This window comes from Heptranchias perlo, chromosome 9, assembly GCF_035084215.1.
Source record: "Heptranchias perlo isolate sHepPer1 chromosome 9, sHepPer1.hap1, whole genome shotgun sequence".
In the NCBI taxonomy this organism is placed as follows: Eukaryota; Metazoa; Chordata; class Chondrichthyes; order Hexanchiformes; family Hexanchidae; genus Heptranchias; species Heptranchias perlo.
Window position 1 is genome coordinate 74,497,897 of NC_090333.1, and position 20,676 is coordinate 74,518,572.

Sequence of the window (20,676 nt, forward strand, 5' to 3'; positions counted from 1 at the left end):
TATCTTTTAAGTTCACCTGAGGGGTCTCGGTTTAACATCTCACCCTAAAGATGGCACCTCTGACAGTGCGCGCTTAGGTTTCAGCCTCGATTATGTGCTTGTGTCTCTAGAGTGGAACTTAAACGCTCAGCCTTCTGACTCAGAAGTGAGTTCTACCACTGAGCCAAAGCTGACACTTAAATCTCCAAAGAACCTGAAGAATTCTGATATAGTGAAATCCCCTCTACTAGTCGCAGTGTATCATGTTACAAGCCTTTGTGGGTTGCCAACCCTCCCGGAATGGCCGGGAGTTTCATGGAATCGAGGATTCCTCCCCCAAGCACTGCCTCTAGGTACTCGGGAGGTCAGCAATTTAAATTTCCCGCCGCAGTGAGCCGCGACAGCGTAGAGTGCAGTCGGGAGGGGGCTGGAGAGTTGGGAATCAGGGTTGGGGTCTTGAGAGGGGTGGAGACTGAGGAATGGGGTGGGCGTAGGGACCAGAAGCAGCAGCAGCAAGGTGGTGAGTGGGAGCGGCATTGAGAGAGGAGCAGCCAGTAAAGGGGTGAGTGAAACCTGGGGACCTTACAGTGAGTAAATAGCGAAAGATTATTTCCACTGATGGGCGAATGAGAAACTAAGGAATGGAAACCAAGAATTCTCACTGGAAGAAACAATAGGGAAAAGAGGAGAATGGTTCTTGTACTGAGAGACCATGGGATACTTCGTCATGTGTGGCTATTGAGGATACATCGAATTACGAAGAATGTACAGCACAGAAACAGGCCATTCAGCCCAACAGGTGTTTCTGCCCCACATGACCCTCCTCCCTCCCTAATTCATCTCACCCTATCAGCATATCCTTCTATTCCTTTCTCCCTCATGTGTTTATCTAGCTTCCCCTTAAATGCATCTATGCTATTCGTCTCAACTACTCCTTGAGGTAGCGAGTTCCACATTCTAACCACTCTCTGGCAAAAGAAGTTTCTCCTGCGTTCCCTATTGGATTTATTAGTGACTATCCTATTTCTTTGGCCCCTAGTTCTGGTTCCCCTGCAAGGGGAAATATCTTCTCTATGTCTACCCTATCAAACCCTTTCATAATCTTAAAGACCTCTACCATTCAGTCTTCTCTTTTCCAGAGAAAAGAGCCCCCAGCCTGCTCAATCATTCCTGATAGGTATAACCTCTCAGTTCTGGTATCATCCTAGTAAATCTTTTTTGAACTTTCTCCAATGCCTCTATATCCTTTTTATAATACGGAGTCCAGAACTGTTCACAGTACTCCAAGTGTAGTCTAGCCAAGGTTCTATACAAGTTTAAGATAACTTCTCTGCTTTTCAATCCTATCCCTCTAGAAATGAATCCTAGTGCTGTGTTTGTTTTTTTATGGCCTTATTAACCTGCATCGCTACTTTTAGTGATTTGTGTATCTCTACCCCCAGATCCCTCTGCTCCTCTATCCCGTTTAGACTCTTATAATCTAAGCAGTATGTGGCCTCCTTATTCTTCCTACCAAAATGTAATATCTCACACTTATCTATATGGAAATTAATTTGCCAATTACACGCCCATTCTGCAAGCTTATTAACCTGTATTTTGCCACAGTCCTCCTCGGTATTAACTATACCCCCCAAATTTGAAGTTGTAAGGTAGAGGTGGAGACTAGAACTTCATTTCGAAGAGAATGAGGTTACAGGAGAGAGCGCCAGCACCGTGGGCCGAATGGCCTCCTTCTGTGCAGTAGTTTCTATCATTCTATGATAACCCTCCTTTATCGAGTCCGAGCTCAGGGAGTGGTTTAGGACAATGTGTCCTGTGAGAAGTGCCCCAAACACTGAGCCCACTGCCCTTTGTGTGATCTCTTGGTCTGGTTCAGGTAGGTCTGTGTTGGCCTGTTTTGACGTGTGAAGTCCAAGTGCAGATCGGCGCTGGCCGAGGTTCCCAGTTCAGTCTTGTCACCTTCACACGGAACCCGAGTCCAAGGATATCAGGTTAAGAGTGGCATCGACTGGGGAGCCTAACTGTGGTTTCAGGGTGAATATCAGCGGGTTATGATTACTACTAGCTACAGGTAGGATATCGGGGCATCTGAGTGTTACCACTATTACTAGTAATTATCAGTGCAATTTCGGTGAGTTACTATCAAAGTTCCACCCGCCCTCGGTTTACCCTCTTCGCCTGCTCACGGTGGGGGGGCCTCCTGGTTCTTGCAACTTGTCGCACAACAGCTGCTGGCATGAAACCACAGGCAAAAATATTCAACTGCAGGGGACCCGACCTTTATAAAGTAAATGCAATAATATTTGTACAAGTCATGTGATCAAACCTCCAGGAATGTCTCCAACCAGAATTGGCAACCGCACAATGGAGTGGTAGATCTAAATAGCTCCACTGACCTTTTGGCAGCATTTACAACGAGATCAATTAGTGGTGAATCCACTCACTGAGCTCAAGTGCTTAGTGTTCATCCTAGGCTCCAAATATCCATAAATGTTTACAGCACAGAAAGCGGAGATTCGGCCCATCGTGTCTGCGTCAGCAGTTTGCTAAAGCGACCCAAAACTAATCCCACTCACCCCCATCGCCCTGTATCTTTGCTTCAAATGCCAGCCAATGTTCTAAGAAAAGATGCAATGGTCTGGGCCTCTACTGGTCACCCTATCCTCCTCGCTGCATCAAAACTCAACTTGTCTTCTATTCTAATTCACTTATTCTGTCCCTCATCTCTCCTTTCCACCAACAATCAATCCCCAGTCTTTTGTAAACCAAGGCCGCCTTCACTTAACCATGTCTTCTTGATATTCCCATCTTCCCTCTGTCCTCTTTTTAACCTTCATGCTGTCCTGACCTATGGGACTTGTCAATAAAAAGTTGATAAATTGCCCCCTCCAATACTGCTAAGGGAGAGAGAGAAAACTGCATAAGCCCCAAAATATAAAACGTAAGCCAAGGTCAGGATTCAAACTGCTTCTGACAGCACTTTTTACAAATTCACTTTTTTTAAAAAAAAAACCTAGTTTTTCCTGCTCTGCTCTTGAAGATACTTAGGTACAGGGTCACTGCCAATGGCAGCCCTCCAAGCACCTCACCCAAGTGGTCTTTCTTCACAATAGAGCCGAGACAGTGAGTGCCAGGCGATTATTATATCATGGTAAGGATCAGAGTGAACCTTCCCTATATTCACCCAATATGTCACCCATCAGCAGCGGAAACCCTGACCTATTTTTCACCTCTTCTGCCCCCAGGTCAAGAGGTGCTGAGGTGAATATATTCATTGATTAAAGCAGTATTGTTGATTTTAGGTTGAACTTTAATCCTCTCCTGCATCTACAATGGTTTGCGTCCAAGACCAATACTAATTAGCCAGTCTTTGCCAGAAGAAAATGCCAATATTTATGCTGCAAATATCAGAACCAGTCCTTTGAGTTTTGTGGTTTAGAATAGGAAGTTGTTCTCGTGTGCAAGTCTCAACACAGCAGAAGCCGTCCAGAATGTTGTTTTGGAGCAGCATTTCCCCTTCCTTAATCCCCCCCCCCACCCCCACCCCAAACTGTTATTAATAACTTGGTATTAAATCAGAAATAGGTCGGATCATTAACTTTCCCCCGCCTCCCACCCTCAGCAGCACGAAGGTGAAATGAGTGCATCCCCTGCAAATGTCCAAATGGCTGAGGTAATTTAACATACTGGTTCACTTAGGAGAAAAAAAACAAAGATGACTAAAACTCAGACCATATGTACAGTGAACTAACGACTGCTTTTACTGCCAGCAAGGTGCATGTTTTCTATGTTGTGATCACTGTCTGACAAACTACATCAGCCTGACTGAAAACAGTGAATGTTGTGTGGCAAGATCAGTGCTCTCGGTGGTGAACACAGGCTACCACATACCGCCCCAGTGTCATTTACAGTACAAGCCTATGCAAGAAGTCAGTGTCCAGTAAGCTGGTGTATGGAGATCTATGTAATATATATGGACTGAGTATTCCTTCTCTTGCCTCCAATCTATTTCAGTCACTCACAGCCTTGTCTCTGTGAACTTTTCTCTTTAGCTCCAAATGCACCCTTCCTCCTACATACTCTTCTGCCTCACTGCACTGAAACCGAACTCGCCTTGCACTGATTTTTGATCTTTGTAATCCCAACCCCAGTTATTTGAATGAACCATTTACAGATGAAAGATTCTGCCCAAGTTAGCCCCCTAGTATCGATTGCCCTCGAGTATAAATATGTACTCAGGCTCTAGTACTGTACATTAAAACTGACTCAACATGTACGTTGTATTATTACCTATAAGATATTTACATTGCCATCATTTTCAAATGATTATTTCCATAAAACGTATTTCCAAGTAACAATATACTCTACTGGGACATTCATTACTTAGAAGCCTCAAATACCCAGTGGTGGTGGGATTCTGGCCATGAATTTAGGGCACAGACATACTGTAATAAAACATTTAGTAATGCAGTTAATGGCCCAGACAGCATGCAGCTTGAGATTTGTTTGTGAGTGCCCCCTGCTGTACTCCCAAATAAAAGCGTCACAGTAAATAGCATTACCATAAATTTAACTTTATGACTTCACGCAACATCCTACTGGGCAATTCTTCAAACATTAAAACCTTAGCCGAAGTAAAAATAATGATTACAAACTGAAGGAGATTTCCCTGTTTTCTTTGCTTTGAGCCAAGAGTGAGAAAGTGACATCACTTTCTAATGAATGAATAATTGGGCCCAACCTCTTTAAACATTACCAATGTTCTCCCCTCATCTCCAGCCTCAGTTAATCTCAGCTGGGGTGATGGCGGGCAGACTAGCTTCAGTGGCACCGTGGGTTGGCCAGTTCCTCCTGCTCCTGACTGCTTTATAGTGTGTGCGTGCGTGGACTTCAGACCAAGACAGGAATGGGCTCGGCTGTGATTTCTTTTCAATATGTTGGCAATCTCGCCAGCGTTACACACCTCTTCAGCTCAACATTGGTGAACCATCTGTCATTGCCTTTGACAGCGCCTGGCCTTGTGCACTTGTAAACAAGTTACCATCGCAGCTCTGTTCCTCTCAAATCGCTCTGCGCTGAAGTTGACGGCAATGTATTTCAATATACCATGCCTCACAGCCAAGCTTCAACAGACATCCACACGCATCAGACAAGGTTCACTGGATCACAATCAGGAATGGGCACCTGGCCAGTATTTCCCAACCCTAACCTGGCAGTGTTAAATCAATTGTAGCATTCCTGCTGCTGCACCGGCTGAGAATAACTCATTCAGCATAGACTGGGGCTTCGCTGTGGGGACGGTAACATAGTGGCTGTATTATTGGACTAATAATCCAGAGAATACGAGTTCACATCCCACCACAGCAGTTTGGGAATTTAAATTCAGTTTAAAAAATCTGGATATATACCGGTATATAAAAGAGTAAAAGAGACCACGAAGCTGTCAATCGTCATAGAAACCCATTGGGTTCACTGATGTCTCTTCAGAGAAGGAAACCTGCCGTCCTTACTGGGTCTGGTTTGTGACTCCAGTCCCAAGCTAACGTGGTTTAATTCTCAACTGCCCTCTGAAGTGGCCTAGCAAGCAACTCATTTGTACCAAACGTTCTCAGGGCCTTCTAGGGATGGGCAATAAATGCTGGCCTTGCCAGTGACGCACACATCCGAAGAATGGATTAAAAAAAAGCCTGGCTCTGTTCAGGTCAGCTATGGATGGATAATTTTGCCATGTTCACAAGAGTGCCTTGAATTTGGTTATTCTGTCTACGTGACTCCTTCCCTTAATTTGGGACACACCAAAATTTCACATTTTTTAACCTCTCCAATCTCACCTTTCTGGAAGAAAGTGTTGATGGGCAGCAGTCTCCTCCATCGTATTGACAGTATGCCCTATTGTTGATTGTGTCACACCAACCATCAGCTTGGAATGGCTGCAGCAAGAATAGCACAAAATATACAGCTCAGTCTTTGAAAAGTTAGTATCTATATTCAGCCAGTAATCACTTTTCAGGAGACAACTCCTGGGCTTTGTGTGCACCTGGAATCAAAACAGTTGTGGACTCAACACCCAAATTACTGACTCGTATCCTCTGTTTATATGATGGTGACTCTGCAATTATAGAGTCATGCAAATTTCAAAAATCTACTGGGGGCGGGGCATTGGGCGAAGTGAGGCTACAAACCCATGTCTTCTTGGAAAACATATGTCATGGGTATTTTTCGATTTCTCCTTCCCAATAAATCATAGACTTGCGTTGAAAGCAGCATAATACTCTTTAACTTCTCAAACATATACAACGAGGAGCAGATAGTTTTACAACCCAGTGATCAACATGAAATAATATCAAAATAATAATTCAGTGACAGCGAACGTGGATTACGCAGTGAAACTGCACCCATTGTATTCCTACTAACAATGTGTTTGTCATCATTCCTCATTATCCGCTGAGCTTAGGAAGGATAAGATAGTTTCACTAGTGACTGCAAAGTAGATGCAGTTGGTGTCAAGCGTCTGCTTAATAACAGTTTTTAGTGATAAAGCTACAAGTGTTTCATAGCATAACAATAGTGCAAGAATACGTAGCCCCTATCAAATAGTTACAGCTTAACAAGAGACCAGGGTAAGGGATCTATAAGTCAAAGGCTAGGGTTCAATAGCAATTTACACCACACGGTGCAGACTTTCAGTGCTCCAAAACTGGGTCCACAGAAGACATTTTAGGAACTGGAAAAGGCCATTTGGCACAACAAATGTTGGTTTTGGCTTTTCAGTTGATCTCAACCCACCTTGTGGGTGAAATTGTTTTCATTGATATTTATAACTAACTCATTGCCATGTCCATATGAAATTCCTCTGTGCATTACTTCAATTCAGATGAATTTCATACCAACAGATTAATGAATGTAGTATATGGAGGAATTTCAAATAGACACTTTTGTTATCAATATCACTGAGAGTAATTTCATGCTCTATGTCCCTCAATCCCCTCCTTCTCCAGAAACATCAGACAGGAATCACCTGTCAGACGATGATGAGCTTTTTCCTGAATTCTGTCCAGGACTGTCCGATTCCATATCCTCTCCATCACAAAGACCGCCTACTTCCACCTTCCAAATATCGCCCGTTCACCTATCACCCGTGCTCGCTGACCTACATTGGCTCCCAGTCCCTGAACGCCTCCATTTTAAAACTGTCACCCTCGTGTTAAAATCCCTCCATGGCTTTGCCCCCGACCTTTCTCTTTAACCTCCTCCAACCCTTCAAGAACTCTGTGTTCCTCCAACTCTAGCCTCTTGTCCATCTTCCACTTCCTTCCCCCCACCATTGGCGGCCGTGCCTTCAGCTGTCTAGGCCCTAAGCTCTTGAATTCCCTCCCTGATCCTCTTCACCTCTATACCTCTCTCTACTCCTTTAAGATCCTCCTTAAAACCTACCTCTTCGATCACCTGTCCTAACATCTCCTTATGTGGCTCAGTGCCAAATTTTGTCTGATTATGCTCCTGTGAAGCACCTCGGGACATTTTACTACCTTAAAGGCGCTGTATAAATGCAAGTTGTTGCTCTTGTTGTAAAAGAAGTGCTTGCACAATATTCAAGTCTTGCGTGGACCTGGAGCTTCACAGAGAGTTCAGAGTTATTGAGGGGAAAAGAAGTGTTTAACACAAAAGAGGAAACCAAATTACTGGGAGGCAGCTTTAGCAATGGAAGAGATGAGAGACTTCCATTTGAGGTCAACACAGACAAAGATGACAATAAATGGAGAAGGATTAAAGCTAAGGGACCATCAAAGGTAAGAGGTATGGAGGAGATCTAAATGTAGTGATGTAGCTTTTGCATGGGAGAAGACAGGAGACTGAGCACTGAGGGCACGTGGATTGAAGGGAATTACTAGAGTGGAATCATCAGCACAGAGTGGACAAGGTTGGCTTATGACCTGAAGAGATCATTGAGATGGAGATGGAGATGGAGAGGCAAAGCCATGGAGGGATTTTAATACGAGGATGACAGTTTTAAAATGGAGGCGTTCGGGGACCGGGAGCCAATGTTTAGTGAGAGAAAGAACAGAGCCCTGGGGAACCTGGGTTAATGGAAAAAAGTCAGAGGATGAGCCATGAACGACAGTATAGATGGAGCAATTTGAGAGGAAGCTAGATAGCCATGAACATAGTTTCTGTACAGGGCCATAATGGCAAGACTGCACATACCATTAACGATTTAGAAGCATTAACAAGATAGATTTAGATGATGAGAGCCCTAAGTCCATTTGATTCAATTTCCCCAGTATACCAACACTACTGTCTACCTATTACATCACCTATTTTTCTATTAAATGAGTCCAATGTTCTGACTGCAATCAATCTCCTTGGTAACCCATCCCAGCTACCGTGTAAAGAAATACTTCCTAGTTTCTATACTGAATTTGGGCTTCACTATATTCAGAACAACAATGCGGCTAGTTCATGAAAGCTGCATTTAACCTGATGGAGAGTGCATGTGTGGACATGGCATGACCAGTGGGTTGGACTCAGCTGTGATGTCTCCTGCAGTTGAATAGTCTGCTGCCACTAACTGCTTGACTGACATGTAGAATGGTCATTTGGCTGAGAAAATAGGAGGGCTACTCTCAAAAACCACTGCCTTCAGGACAAGAGGGAGGGGAGGTGGGGGGAGAAGAAAATAATGCCTCCCAGCCTGTGTTAATGGTTATTGACAAGTTGAGAAAGGATGAAAGGAAAACAGACTTGACCCTGGGTCCCATTAATTAATCATATGGCACATATTTCACTTGACAAGAGAGAGTGCACTCACACATACCATTAAGTGCTTTAGCACAGCAGGTAGCTGGCATATTCTGGATCTCCTCTGGACATATTTTCAAGACAACTCATGCCTTTTAATCTAATCCCAGAGTTCTGGCTGCTTTGCACAATCTACAAAAGGGGCAGGTCACATTCATAGAACAATATCCTTCAAAGCAGACTGGAGTCACACTGTACTCATGTGTGATCACTGGAGCTGCACTCTACATACTGCTGTCAATTAACTGCTGGTAATAAAATATGTTGGCCAGTACTTCCATCGAACAATCACATTGAATTGTAATCCGACAACCATGAATACAATGTAAACTTAAGCAAAATGAAAGGGATCCAATATACTTGTTTTTCAAACCAAATGTTATTTATCAATAAATAAAACCTAAATGATTTATAAAAAATACAATGCTGAAATTGTGCCCTATTTTGGTATTCGGGTTTTACTCCATAGTATTCCTATGCTTAGTAACAAATGCCCTTGTGAAACCACTGTGGTGGGAGTACTGGTGTAAGAAGTAGCTTCTTCGACAGCACCTCCCAAACCCACGACCTCCACCAACTAGAAGGACAAGGGCAGCATGCGCATGGGAACAACACCACCTGCACGTTCCCCTCCAAGTCACACACCATCCCGACTTGGAAATATATCGCCGTTCCTTCATCGCCACTGGGTCAAAATCCTGGAACTCCCTACCTAACAGCACTGTGGGAGAACCGTCACCACACGGACTGCAGCGGTTCAAGAAGGCGGCTCACCACCACCTTCTCAAGGGCAATTAGGGACAACAAGGGCAATAAATGCTGGCCCCGCCAGCGACGCCCACATCCCATGAATGAATAAAAAAAAAGCTACCTCCATATATTGAGATCCAATTTTGGTTGTGGGGGATGATGGAGAGATCAATCACATGAGAGAATCAGGGCAAGGAATGCCTGGGCATACTCATGAAGTGTGTTGCGGGTAGATATCACCACAGATCTGAAAATCACTATCCTGCCTGGGATGTCCCAAGCTTTGCTCCATGATGCCGATGGGTATCTAAATGGCCAAAACTAGTCTGCATGGCATTGCAAAGCCTTATAAACTTTCACTCACTCTACAGGATCTGCAAATCTTGCCCTCAGGATTGGTTAGAGAGTTGGTGCACATTTGTTACTACATCTTAAGTAATTTGGACATTGTGTTCCCACTGACATGATTGTATTATTATGTGATTATTCTATAAAAGGTAAATATTCTGTCAATCACATTTACTGAAAGAAAAAATTCCTTCCCTTAGCATTATTTCCCTTCTATCTGGCCACATTCAAAATCAAACACATGCTTAGATACCACAAAATATCTGTACTCACAGTCCAAGTTAAATAGCCTGTACACATCCACACCATCCAAATCTCTCAGCATTTTAAAGATCTGGATCAAGTTCCATTTCAATCTTTTCTCTAATGAAAACAAGTTCTTCCTGTCCCTTTTCATAAATAAGAGGCAATCCCTAAGTACTGGAATCAACTTTGTTGCTAGTCTATGAACCTTTGCCAATGCATCAATGTCTTTTTGAAGTTATGGTACCCAAAACTGCAAATTAATTTTTCAAATGTGCCACTCCAGTGATCTCTAGAATGTTTGGCTCATAATCAGCTCTTGTTGAGATGCATCCCAGTACTCAATTAGACTTGCTGATAAAGTTTTACATTGACTATTCATTAACCATCCAGTCAGTGATCACATCCAGTAATTTTCCTGGTTAATGGTCACCTCTTTATTGTGTACTAAAGATCCATGTTTCCTGTGCCATTATGTAGGACCTTATAATCATATCAAATGTTATTTCTTAACCAAATTCTTTAATTGATCCATATTTCTTTCAAAGCTGCCGGTCTCCTCAGTCGTACCAGTAAATTTTACAACAGTACTAAATCTATCCTCTTCTCTATTGTTTATGGGTACGGTAGCATAGTGGTTAAGTTACAGGAGTAGTAATCCAGAGGCCCGGACTAATAATCTGGAGACTAAAGTTTAAATCCCGCCATGGCAGCTGGGGAATTTAAATTCAATTAATTAAATAAAAATCTGGAATAAAAAAACTAGTATCAGTTATGGTATCCATGAAACTACCAGATTGTCATAACAACCCATTTGGTTCACTAATGCCCTTTAGGGAAGGAAACCTGCCGTCTTTACCCGGTCTGGCCTATATATGACTCCAGTCCCACAGCAATGTGGTTGATTCTTAACTGCCTTCTGAAATGGCCTAGCAAGCCACTCAGTTGTACAATCCTGCTACAAAAAGACATATGGACCACAGCAGTTCAAGAAGGAGGCTCACCACCACCTCATCAAGGGCAATTAGGGATGGGCAATAAATGCTGGCCTTGCCAGCGACACCCACATCCCATGAACGAATAATAAAAAAAATTCATACTATGTGAAAAATAGGTGACAAAAAAGAACTCTTTGAAAACTGAGCCCTGACCCCACAGTTGGAGCATTTTTCACCTTCTATTTCCTATTGCCAAGTCAGATTTCCATTCAATTTACTGATTTGTCATTAATACTGTTGTCCTTAATCTTGAAGCCTCACATGTGGAACTTTATCACATGTCTTTTGAAATTCAAGTACATTATATCCAATGGATTAAACCTCATCTTTTAATCTAATAAGAACATAAGAAATAGGAGCAAGAGTAGGCCATGCGGCCCCTCAAGCCTGCTCCGCCATTCAAAAAGATCATGGCTGATCTTCAACCTCAACTCCACTTTCCTGCCTGATCCCCATATCCTTTGATTCCTTTAGTGTTCAAATATCCATCAATCTCAGTCTTGAATATGCTCAACGACAGAACATCCCCAGCTCTCTGGGGTAGAGAATTCCAAAGATTCACAAACCTGAGTGAAGACATTTTTCCTCATCTCGGTCCTAAATGGCTGACCCCTTACCTTGAGACTATCACCTCGAGATCTAGACTCTCCAGGCAGGGGAAACAGCCTCTCAGCATCTACCCTGTCCAGACCTTTAAGATTTTTATACGTTTCAATGAGATCACCTCTCATTCTTCCAAACTCTAGAGAGTATAGGCCCATTCAACTCAATCTCTCCTCACAGGACAACCCTCTCATCCCAGGAATCAATCTAGTGCACGTCCTCTCAGGCAAGTATATCCTTCCTTCGGTAAGGAGACCAAATATGTACATAGTACTCCAGGTGTGGTCTCACCAGAGCCCTATATAATTGCAACAAAACCTCCTTACTCTTACACTCCAAACTCCTTGTAATAAAGGCTAACATACCATTTGCCTTCCAAATTGTTGCTGTACCTGCATGTTATCTTTCTGTGATTCATGTACAAGGACACCCAAATTCCTCTGACTACCAACATTTTTTAGTCTCTCACCTTTTAAGAAATATTCTGCTTTTCTATTCTTCTCACCACAATGGATAATTTCACAATACCCCACATTATACTCCATCTGCCACCTTCTTGCCCACTCACTTAACCTGTCTATACCCCTTTGCAACCTCTTTGCATCCTCCTCACAGCTTACTTTCCCACCTAGCTTTGTATCATCAGCAAACTTGGATACATTACACTCAGTCCCCTCATCTAAGTCATTGATATATATTGTAAACAGCTGAGGCCCAATCACTGATCCTTGTGGCACTCCACTAGTCACAACCTGCCAACCCGAAAATGACCCGTGTATTCCTACTCTCTGTTTTCTGTCCATTAACCAATCCTCAATCCATGCTAATATATTACTCCCAATTCCATGAGCCTTAATCTGCACCTTATCGAATGCCCTTTGAAAATCCAAATATACTACATCCACTGGTTCCACTTTATCTACCCTGCTAGTTACATCCTCAAAAAACTCTAATAAATTTGTCAAACACGATTTCCCTTTCATAAAAGCATGATGACTCTGCCTAATCATATTATGTTTTTCTTAATAATAGACTCTAACATTTTTCCTACCACTGATGTCAGACTAACTGGCCTATAGTTTCTTGTTTTCTCTCTCCCTCCTTTCTTGAATAGTGGGGTTACATTTGCAACCTTCCAATTATTTTATAAAAGAATTTGAGTAAATTCATGGGGGAATGATCTATTGAGTATAACATACTGACTACTTTCAAATCTCTACACTCCATATGAACACTCCATATTTCTATAAAATGTTCTTGATTATTACCCACTAAGGATGTTGGGTCAATTGTATTAGAATTTCTTGATTTATGCCTCACATTTTTGAATATCAGGATAATATTTGCTATCCTTTGGACTGCAGATGCAGCCACTGTTTTAAAACAGGACCTAAAAATATTAACCAGACTCACTCATCCCCGTGAAGATTCTGTGGTGTATCCTGTGTTCGGTGTGCCCTGCAGACATTTAATTCAGTGAGTCTCTTCATAACAAATGCTTTATGACCAATACCTATGTAGTAGCTTCCTCAGCCAAAGTGATCTAATTTGGAATTTGTACAGGCTTCATTAGTAAAGACAGATGTGACGAATTCATTCAATAAAAATGCTATTTTATGTTCCTCTATTATAGTTTTACTGAACTTATCCCTGAAATCATTTCAACATGAAGGAAACACATAATGAAGAACATGGCTGGATGAAGAAGCATAATGAAGAATGTGGATGGAAGGAGAAACATATGGATGGATGAAGAAACAGAATGAAGAACATGCATGGAAGGAGAAATATAATAAAGAACATGGAAGGAGAAATATAATAAAGAACATGGATGGAAGGAGAAATATAATGAAAAACATTGAAGGATGAAGAAAGATAATGAAGAACATTGATGGAAGGAGAAATATAATGAAGAATATGGATGAATGAATAAATATAATGAAGAACATGGAAGGAAGGAGAAATATAATAAAGAATATGGATGAATGAATAAATATAATGAAGAACATGGAAGGAAGGAGAAATATAATGAAAAACATCGATGGAAGGAGAAATATATGGATGAAGAAATATAATGAAGAACATGGATGGAAGGAGAAATATAATGAACATACGGATTAAGAGCAGGAGTAGGCCATCCGGCCCCTCGAGCCTGCTCTGCCATTTGATAAGATCATGGCTGATCTGATTGCAACTTCAACCCTACATTCCCGTCTACCTACTGTAACCTTTGACTCCCTTGTTAATCAGAAATCTATCTAACTCAGCCTTAAAAATATTCAATGACCCTGCCTCCACCACTCTCTGGGGAAGGGAGTTCTACAGACTCACGATCCTCTGAGAGAAAAAAATTCTCCTCATCTCCATCTTAAATGGGAGACCGCTTATTTTTAAACTGTAGCCCCTAGTTCTAGTCTCTCCCACAAGGGGAAACATCCCCTCAGTGTCTACCCCTTCTAGTCCCCTCAGGATCTTATATGTTTCAATAAGATCACCTCTCATTCTTCTAAACTCCAATGTATACAGGCCCAACTTGTCCAACCTTTCCTCATAAGATAACCCCCTCATCCCAGGAATCAGTCGAATGAACCTTCTCTGAACCGCCTACCAGGCAATTATGTCCTTTCTTAAATAAGGAGACCAAAACTGCACACAGTATTCGAGATGTGGTCTCACCAATGCCCTGTACAACTGTAGCAAAACATCTCTACTTTTATATTCCATTCCCCTTGCAATAAATGACAACATTCCATTTGCCTTCCTAATCACTTGCTGTACCTGCATACTAACTTTTTGTGATTCATGTACCAGGACACCCAGATCCCTCTGTACCTCAGAATTCCGCAATCCCTCTCCATTTAAATAATATACTGCTTTTCTATTCCTCCTGCCAAAGTGGACAAGTTCACATTTTCCCACATTATACTCCATCTGCCAAATTTTTGCTCACTCACTTAACCTGTCTATATCCCTTTGCAGACTCCTCATGTCCTCTTCACAACTTATTTTCCTACCTACCTTTGTGTCATCAGCAAATTTTGCAACCATACATTCGGTCCCTTCATCCAAGTCATTGATATAGATTGTAAATAGTTGAGGCCCCAGCACTGATCCCTGTGGCACTCCACTCGTTACATCTTGCCAACCTGAAAATGACCCATTTATGCCTACTCTCTGTTTCCTGTTAGCTAACCAATCCTTTATCCATGTTACCCCTCGTACCATGAGCTCTTACTTTGTGTAGCAGCCTTTGATGTGGCACCTTGTCAAAAGCCTTCTGGAAATCCAAGTACACCACATCCACAGGATCCCCTTTATCCACGTTGCTTGTTACTTCCTCAAAGAACTCTAATAAATTAGTCAAACACGATTTCCCTTTCACAAAGCCGTGTTGACTCTGCCTGATTGCATTGAGATTTTCTAAGTGCTCTGCTATAACCTCCTTAATAATAGATTCTCGCATTTTCCCTTTGACAGATGTTAAGCTAACTGGCCTGTAGTTTCCTGCTTTCTGTCTCCCTCCTTCCTTGAATAGAGGAGTTACATTCGCTATTTTCCAATCTGATGGGACCCTTCCAGAATCTAGGGAATTTTGGAAAATTAATACCAATGCATCTACTATCTCTGCAGCCACTTCTTTTAAGACCCTAGGATGAAGTTCGTCAGGACCTGGGTAGTTGTCAGCTTTTAGTTCGAATATTTTTTTCAGAACCCTTTCTCTGGTGATTGTAAATGTTTTAAGTTCCTCCCTCCCTTTCACCTCTTGATCTACAATTATTTCTGGCATGTTATTTGTATCCTCTACAGTGAAGACGGATGCAAAATATCTGTTCAAATCATCCGCCATTTCCTTATTCTCCATTATTAATTCCCCAGACTCACTCTCTCGAGGACCAACGCTCACTTTATTTACTCTTTTCCTTTTTAAATACCTGTAGAAACTCTTACTATCTGTTTTTATATTTCTAGCTAGCTTTCTCTCGTACTCTAATTTCTCCCTCCTTATTATTCTTTTAGTCATTCTTTGCTGTTTTTTATATTCTGTCCAATCTTCTGACCTGCCACTAATCTTCGCAGAATTGTATGCTTTTTCTTTCAATTTGATGCTATCTTTAACTTCCTTAGTTAGCCACGGATGGTACATCCTTCCCCTAGAGTCTTTCTTTCTCACTGGAATGTATCTTTGCTGAGTGTTATGAAATATCTCATTAAATGTCTGCCACTGCATCTCTACTGACATATCCCTTAACCTAAGTTCCCAGCTCACTTTAGCCAGCTCTGACTTCATTCACTGATAATTGCCCTTATTTAAGTTTAAAACACTAGTCTTAGACTTGCTCTTCTCTCCCTCAAACTGAATGCAAAATTCAATCATATTGTGATCACTGCTACCTAAAGGCTCCTTTACAATGTGGTCATTAATTAATCCTGTCTTGTTACACATTACCAGATCTAGAATAGCCTGCTCCCTGGTTGGCTCTAGAACGTGCTGCTCTAAGAAACTGCCCTGAAAGCACTCTATGAACTCATCTTCCAGGCTACCTTTGCCAATCAGATTCTTCCAATCTATATGTAGATTAAAATCATCCATGATTATCGCTGTTCCTTTCTCACAAGCCCCCGTTATTTCTTCCTGTATACCCTGTCCTACAGTGCGGTTACTGTTAGGGGGCCTATAAACTAGTCCCACAAGTGACTTCTTGCCTTTACTATTTCTTATCTCTACCCAAACTGATTCTACATCTTTCAAACAAAGGTCATTTCTCTCTATTATACTCATGTCATCCTTTATTAACAGAGCTAAACCCCCCGCACCACCCCCCCTTTTCTAGCTTCCTGTCCTTCCGAAATGTCAAGTACCCTTGAATATTCAGGTTCCAGCCTTTGTCATCTTGCAGCCATGTCTCTGTAATGGCTATCAGATCGTACATATTTATTTCAACTTGAGTTGTCAATTTATCCATTTTGTTATGAATGCTACACGCATTCAGATACAAAGCCTTTAGTGCGGTCTTTTTACTATTTTTGCAACCTATAGCCTTATCTGCTGGCACACTCTTAAGTTTGCATGCTCTGTCCCTTCCTGCCACTCTCTGATTATCATTTCCCTTATTGCTATCTTGCTCTTTTGCCTTGACTTCTTTCTTTAATTTATCACATCTTCCCTTACTTGATCCCTCGCCTCCACTATTTAGTTTAAAGCCTTCTCTACTGCCCTAGTTATACGATTCGCTGGAACACTGACCCCAGCACGGTTCAGATGAAGCCCGTCCCAACGGTACAGCTCCCACCTTCCCCAGTACTGGTGCCAATGCCCCATGAATCGAAACCCATTTCTCCCACACCAATCTTTGAGCCACAAATTTAACTCTCTAATCTTATTTTCCCTGTGCCAATTTGCTTGTGGCTCAGGTAATAATCCAGAGATTATTACCTTTGAGGTTCTGCTTTTTAATTTAGTCCCTAGCTGCTCATACTCCCTAAGCAGAACCTCTTCCCCCATCCTACCTATGTCGTTGGTACCTACATGGACCACAACAATGGATCCTCCCCCTCCCACTCCAAGTTCCTCTCCAGCCCAGAGCAGATGTCCCGAACCCTGGAACTGGGCAGGCAACACAGCCATCTGGACTCTCGTTCTCAGCTGCAGAGAACTGTGTCTATCCCCCTGACTATGCTGTCCCTTACTACCACTACATTCCTACTAACTCCCCCCACTTGAATGGCTTCCTGTACCATGGTGCCATGGTCAGTTTGCTCATCCACCCTGCAGCCCCCAGTTTCGTCCATACAGACTGCAAGCACCTCAAACCTGTTGGACAATTGCAAAGCCTGAGGCTCCTCCACTTCTACCTTCTCGATCCCCTTACCTGCCTCGCTCGCAGTCACACCTTCCTGTCCCTGATCACTGACCAATTTAGACAACCTTATCCTAGAAGAATATGGATGGAAGGACAAACATATGGATGGATGAAGAAACATAATGAAGAACATGGATGGGATGAAGAAATATAATGAAGAACATTGATGGATGGAGAAACATGATGAAGAACATGGATGGGAGGAGAAATATAATGAAGAATATGGATGAAGGAAAAATCACACTGAGGGAACATAGTCATCGAGGGGAATACTTGCACTCAAGGATCAGAAAGAGGAAAAAAGCATCCACACACTGACGGATAGGACAAGGATGCAGACACATATAGATGCCAGTTGCAAGTTTTGAGGCTTTGCTTCTCAGCTCAACAAAGTTGAATTTTTTTTTTACTTTGTTCCAATGCTATTTACCAAATGTATTTATTATATAGGAGGGTCAGTGAATAAAGAGCAAAGTTTTCAGTTAGAAAATGTCATAATACAACAAATCCATTTTACATGAACTCCAAGGGGATCAAAACCCACTGAGGATTTAAAAGTCCCTGCCTCCATCCACAGTCATGTAAGTTAGCGTGGTTAAGATGAATTGTGGTAGATCAAATCCTATTTCAGATATCTTGTTTCGATCATCACTTCAGTTTGAACTGTCTTTTAAGTTCAAAGTTCCTGCCCTATTCACACAGGTTACATAAGTCGAGCCTTTGACCCAGCAATTTAACAAAATGTCATCCATGCACTTCAAAAGTCTCCTCAACTACAAGCTTTCTGATGCAAACCAATGATAGAGCAGAGTCTGCATTAATTTATCTTATTATTAAAGTAAAGCCCCGAAGGATTTGCTGCGATTAAATGTTGCTTAAAATAAACTTTTAATCTGAAAGATAAGAGGGCTTCACTGTACTTAAAGGAGTCTTACCACTGGGACCACTTTTAAAGAGGTAAAAACACCATCAGAATCTGCTTCTTTTAAAGATAAAGCCTTACTATCAGGACTGCTTAAAAGGAAGAAATTTCTCCATCAGGGTCCTTACCATCAAAAACCTTTTTAAAAGTTCTTGGTCAGCAGGACCATTCTGAAGAGAACTGTAAATGTGAGCATTCTGCTTTGAAAAGGGTCCTAATTGGAACTATTCTTCATTGGAGAGATGTCAAAAGGCCTAGCTGAATTGCCCGAACTTTATGACAGAAGGTAGGCTGCAAACTAAGGTCAACTTCCAACCTTTAACCATCTGATCAATTCAGCAAGGCACCCTGCAAGTATCTCCAGGGATCAGCCATTTTATCCGTGTACCACGTATGTCGTTTGGTTAATTATTACATCCTTTATGCGTTGTACAAAATGTAACACAAGTCCACCAGCAAAAAGTGTACCTAACTATTCTCCAAATAACAGTGAACCTTAAAAGAGAAATGTTAATGTTTCATGAATTGAGCAAACCTTGTACATGAGGTCATATGAAAACCAGGGGTCATGAACCCATTGATGGAATTATTGAAATATTAGCCTACTCTCGCGGGAGTCCATAGGCCCAGCTTCAAAGCGAGGGGCCAGTAATGAAGTTTCAAGATCACACTTAAGTGGCGGGTATAACACAGCTAAATTATTCCCTAAATCACTCAGCAACTGCGTTGAGCATTGTCTACTTTAACACTACAGGCATCTGGTTAGTATCAAGCAGTGGGCATACTGTCATATGAGCTGATGTAGTGAAGCTGTCTTGGGGCCTTTCAAGGGTTGCTATTTTTCTAGCAACATGAACAAAAGAGATAGAAAAGAAAGACTTGTATTTATAAAGTACCTGTTTACATCTCTCAGTAATGTCTCGAAGAATTTTGCATACAATGAATTGCTTTGAAGTGACTGTTATTATACATGCTAATTAATCCAGTCATGGCATGTCATCCAATTAATGCTTAGCAAGATCCCACAAAGAGCATATGAGCTGCAAGCCAGTTAATTTTTTTGGGTGCCAATTGTTGAGGGAGTATTCCAAATGGGCAGGCATTAAAAAAGAACAAGGAGGAAGACACGGGTTGCTTAAATCCAAAATCCACCACAAACTTGTACAGTGCTCCCATGTTTGGGAATGCTCGTCCAGCACCTCTCTCACAGAATACAAGAAAAAGCTTGTTGGCTGTTAGGTGACCTTTCTGTCACCTCTAGCCAATAAGCCCTCAATCCTAAATCAGAACGCCAAGATCTGTTAGTATTAGCAACGTGAGATATGTATAAGTTAATGGGAACATTGATTTTTATGTTGTACATAGTTTGTAAGATTCCATTGTACATCATCCATACATCTGAGAGCTCTTAATCTTGACGCAACCTTGCTAAAAATATACCTTCACCTTGACGAACATAACGACGAAACAGTATTTGGTGTCATTACTTGTGTGGGAAGAAGAGCCCAGCAAGCTCCAGGACACTAGCTCCTTCAACCTTTACTATGCAAAATAAATGAAAGCCATGGTGAAGAGGCTGCAACAAACTGGCTTTAAGCAAGAGCCATGATGTGGCGACGCCGGTGATGGACTGGGGTGTACAAATGTAAGGAATCTTACAACACCAGGTTACCAACTATAACCTGCTGTTGTAAGATTCCTTACATTTAAGCAAGAGCGACATCTGATATCAGGAGTGTATGAGCTACTACTCAATTATTGTTGAAAACTAACCAGGGACCTTCAACGAAATCATGTTCTGAGGATTTGTCCTTCGGAGAAATTTTATATTAGTGTTCAAATTGGATTTCCCCAATCTACCCTCTTACTTCAGCAGATCCAACGTGGAGACTAGCACAGGCCACTGTAGTGATTAGACGCTTGACAAATGGAGTCTGGGGAAACCTGCTAAAAATTAGTGGAGATATCCACTCTCGGGAACCTTCTACAGAACTCGAGTTTGAGAAGAAAATGTGCCAACCCATCCTGTTAGGGTTCAGACGGCATCTGAGACGCTTCAATAAAAGAAACTTATACAAGACTTTAATAACAAGTTGGAGTGCTCATTGAGAGTCTGCAGCCAAAGGATATAGCAGTCAGCCATGGGATATGCAAGATGTCTCCTAAAGGGAGG

General features: G+C 41.9%; 1 protein-coding gene across 1 annotated transcript in view; it reads right to left on the reverse strand.

Annotated features, from left to right (window-relative positions):
• Positions 1-20,676, reverse strand: part of pappa2 (pappalysin 2) — a 565,518-nt gene that overhangs the window by 12,210 nt on the left and 532,632 nt on the right. Inside the window, exon 21 of the mRNA XM_067990736.1 lies at positions 5,811-5,909. Within this exon, the coding sequence (XP_067846837.1) occupies positions 5,811-5,909 (99 nt within the window). The remainder of the gene's footprint in view (positions 1-5,810; positions 5,910-20,676) is intronic.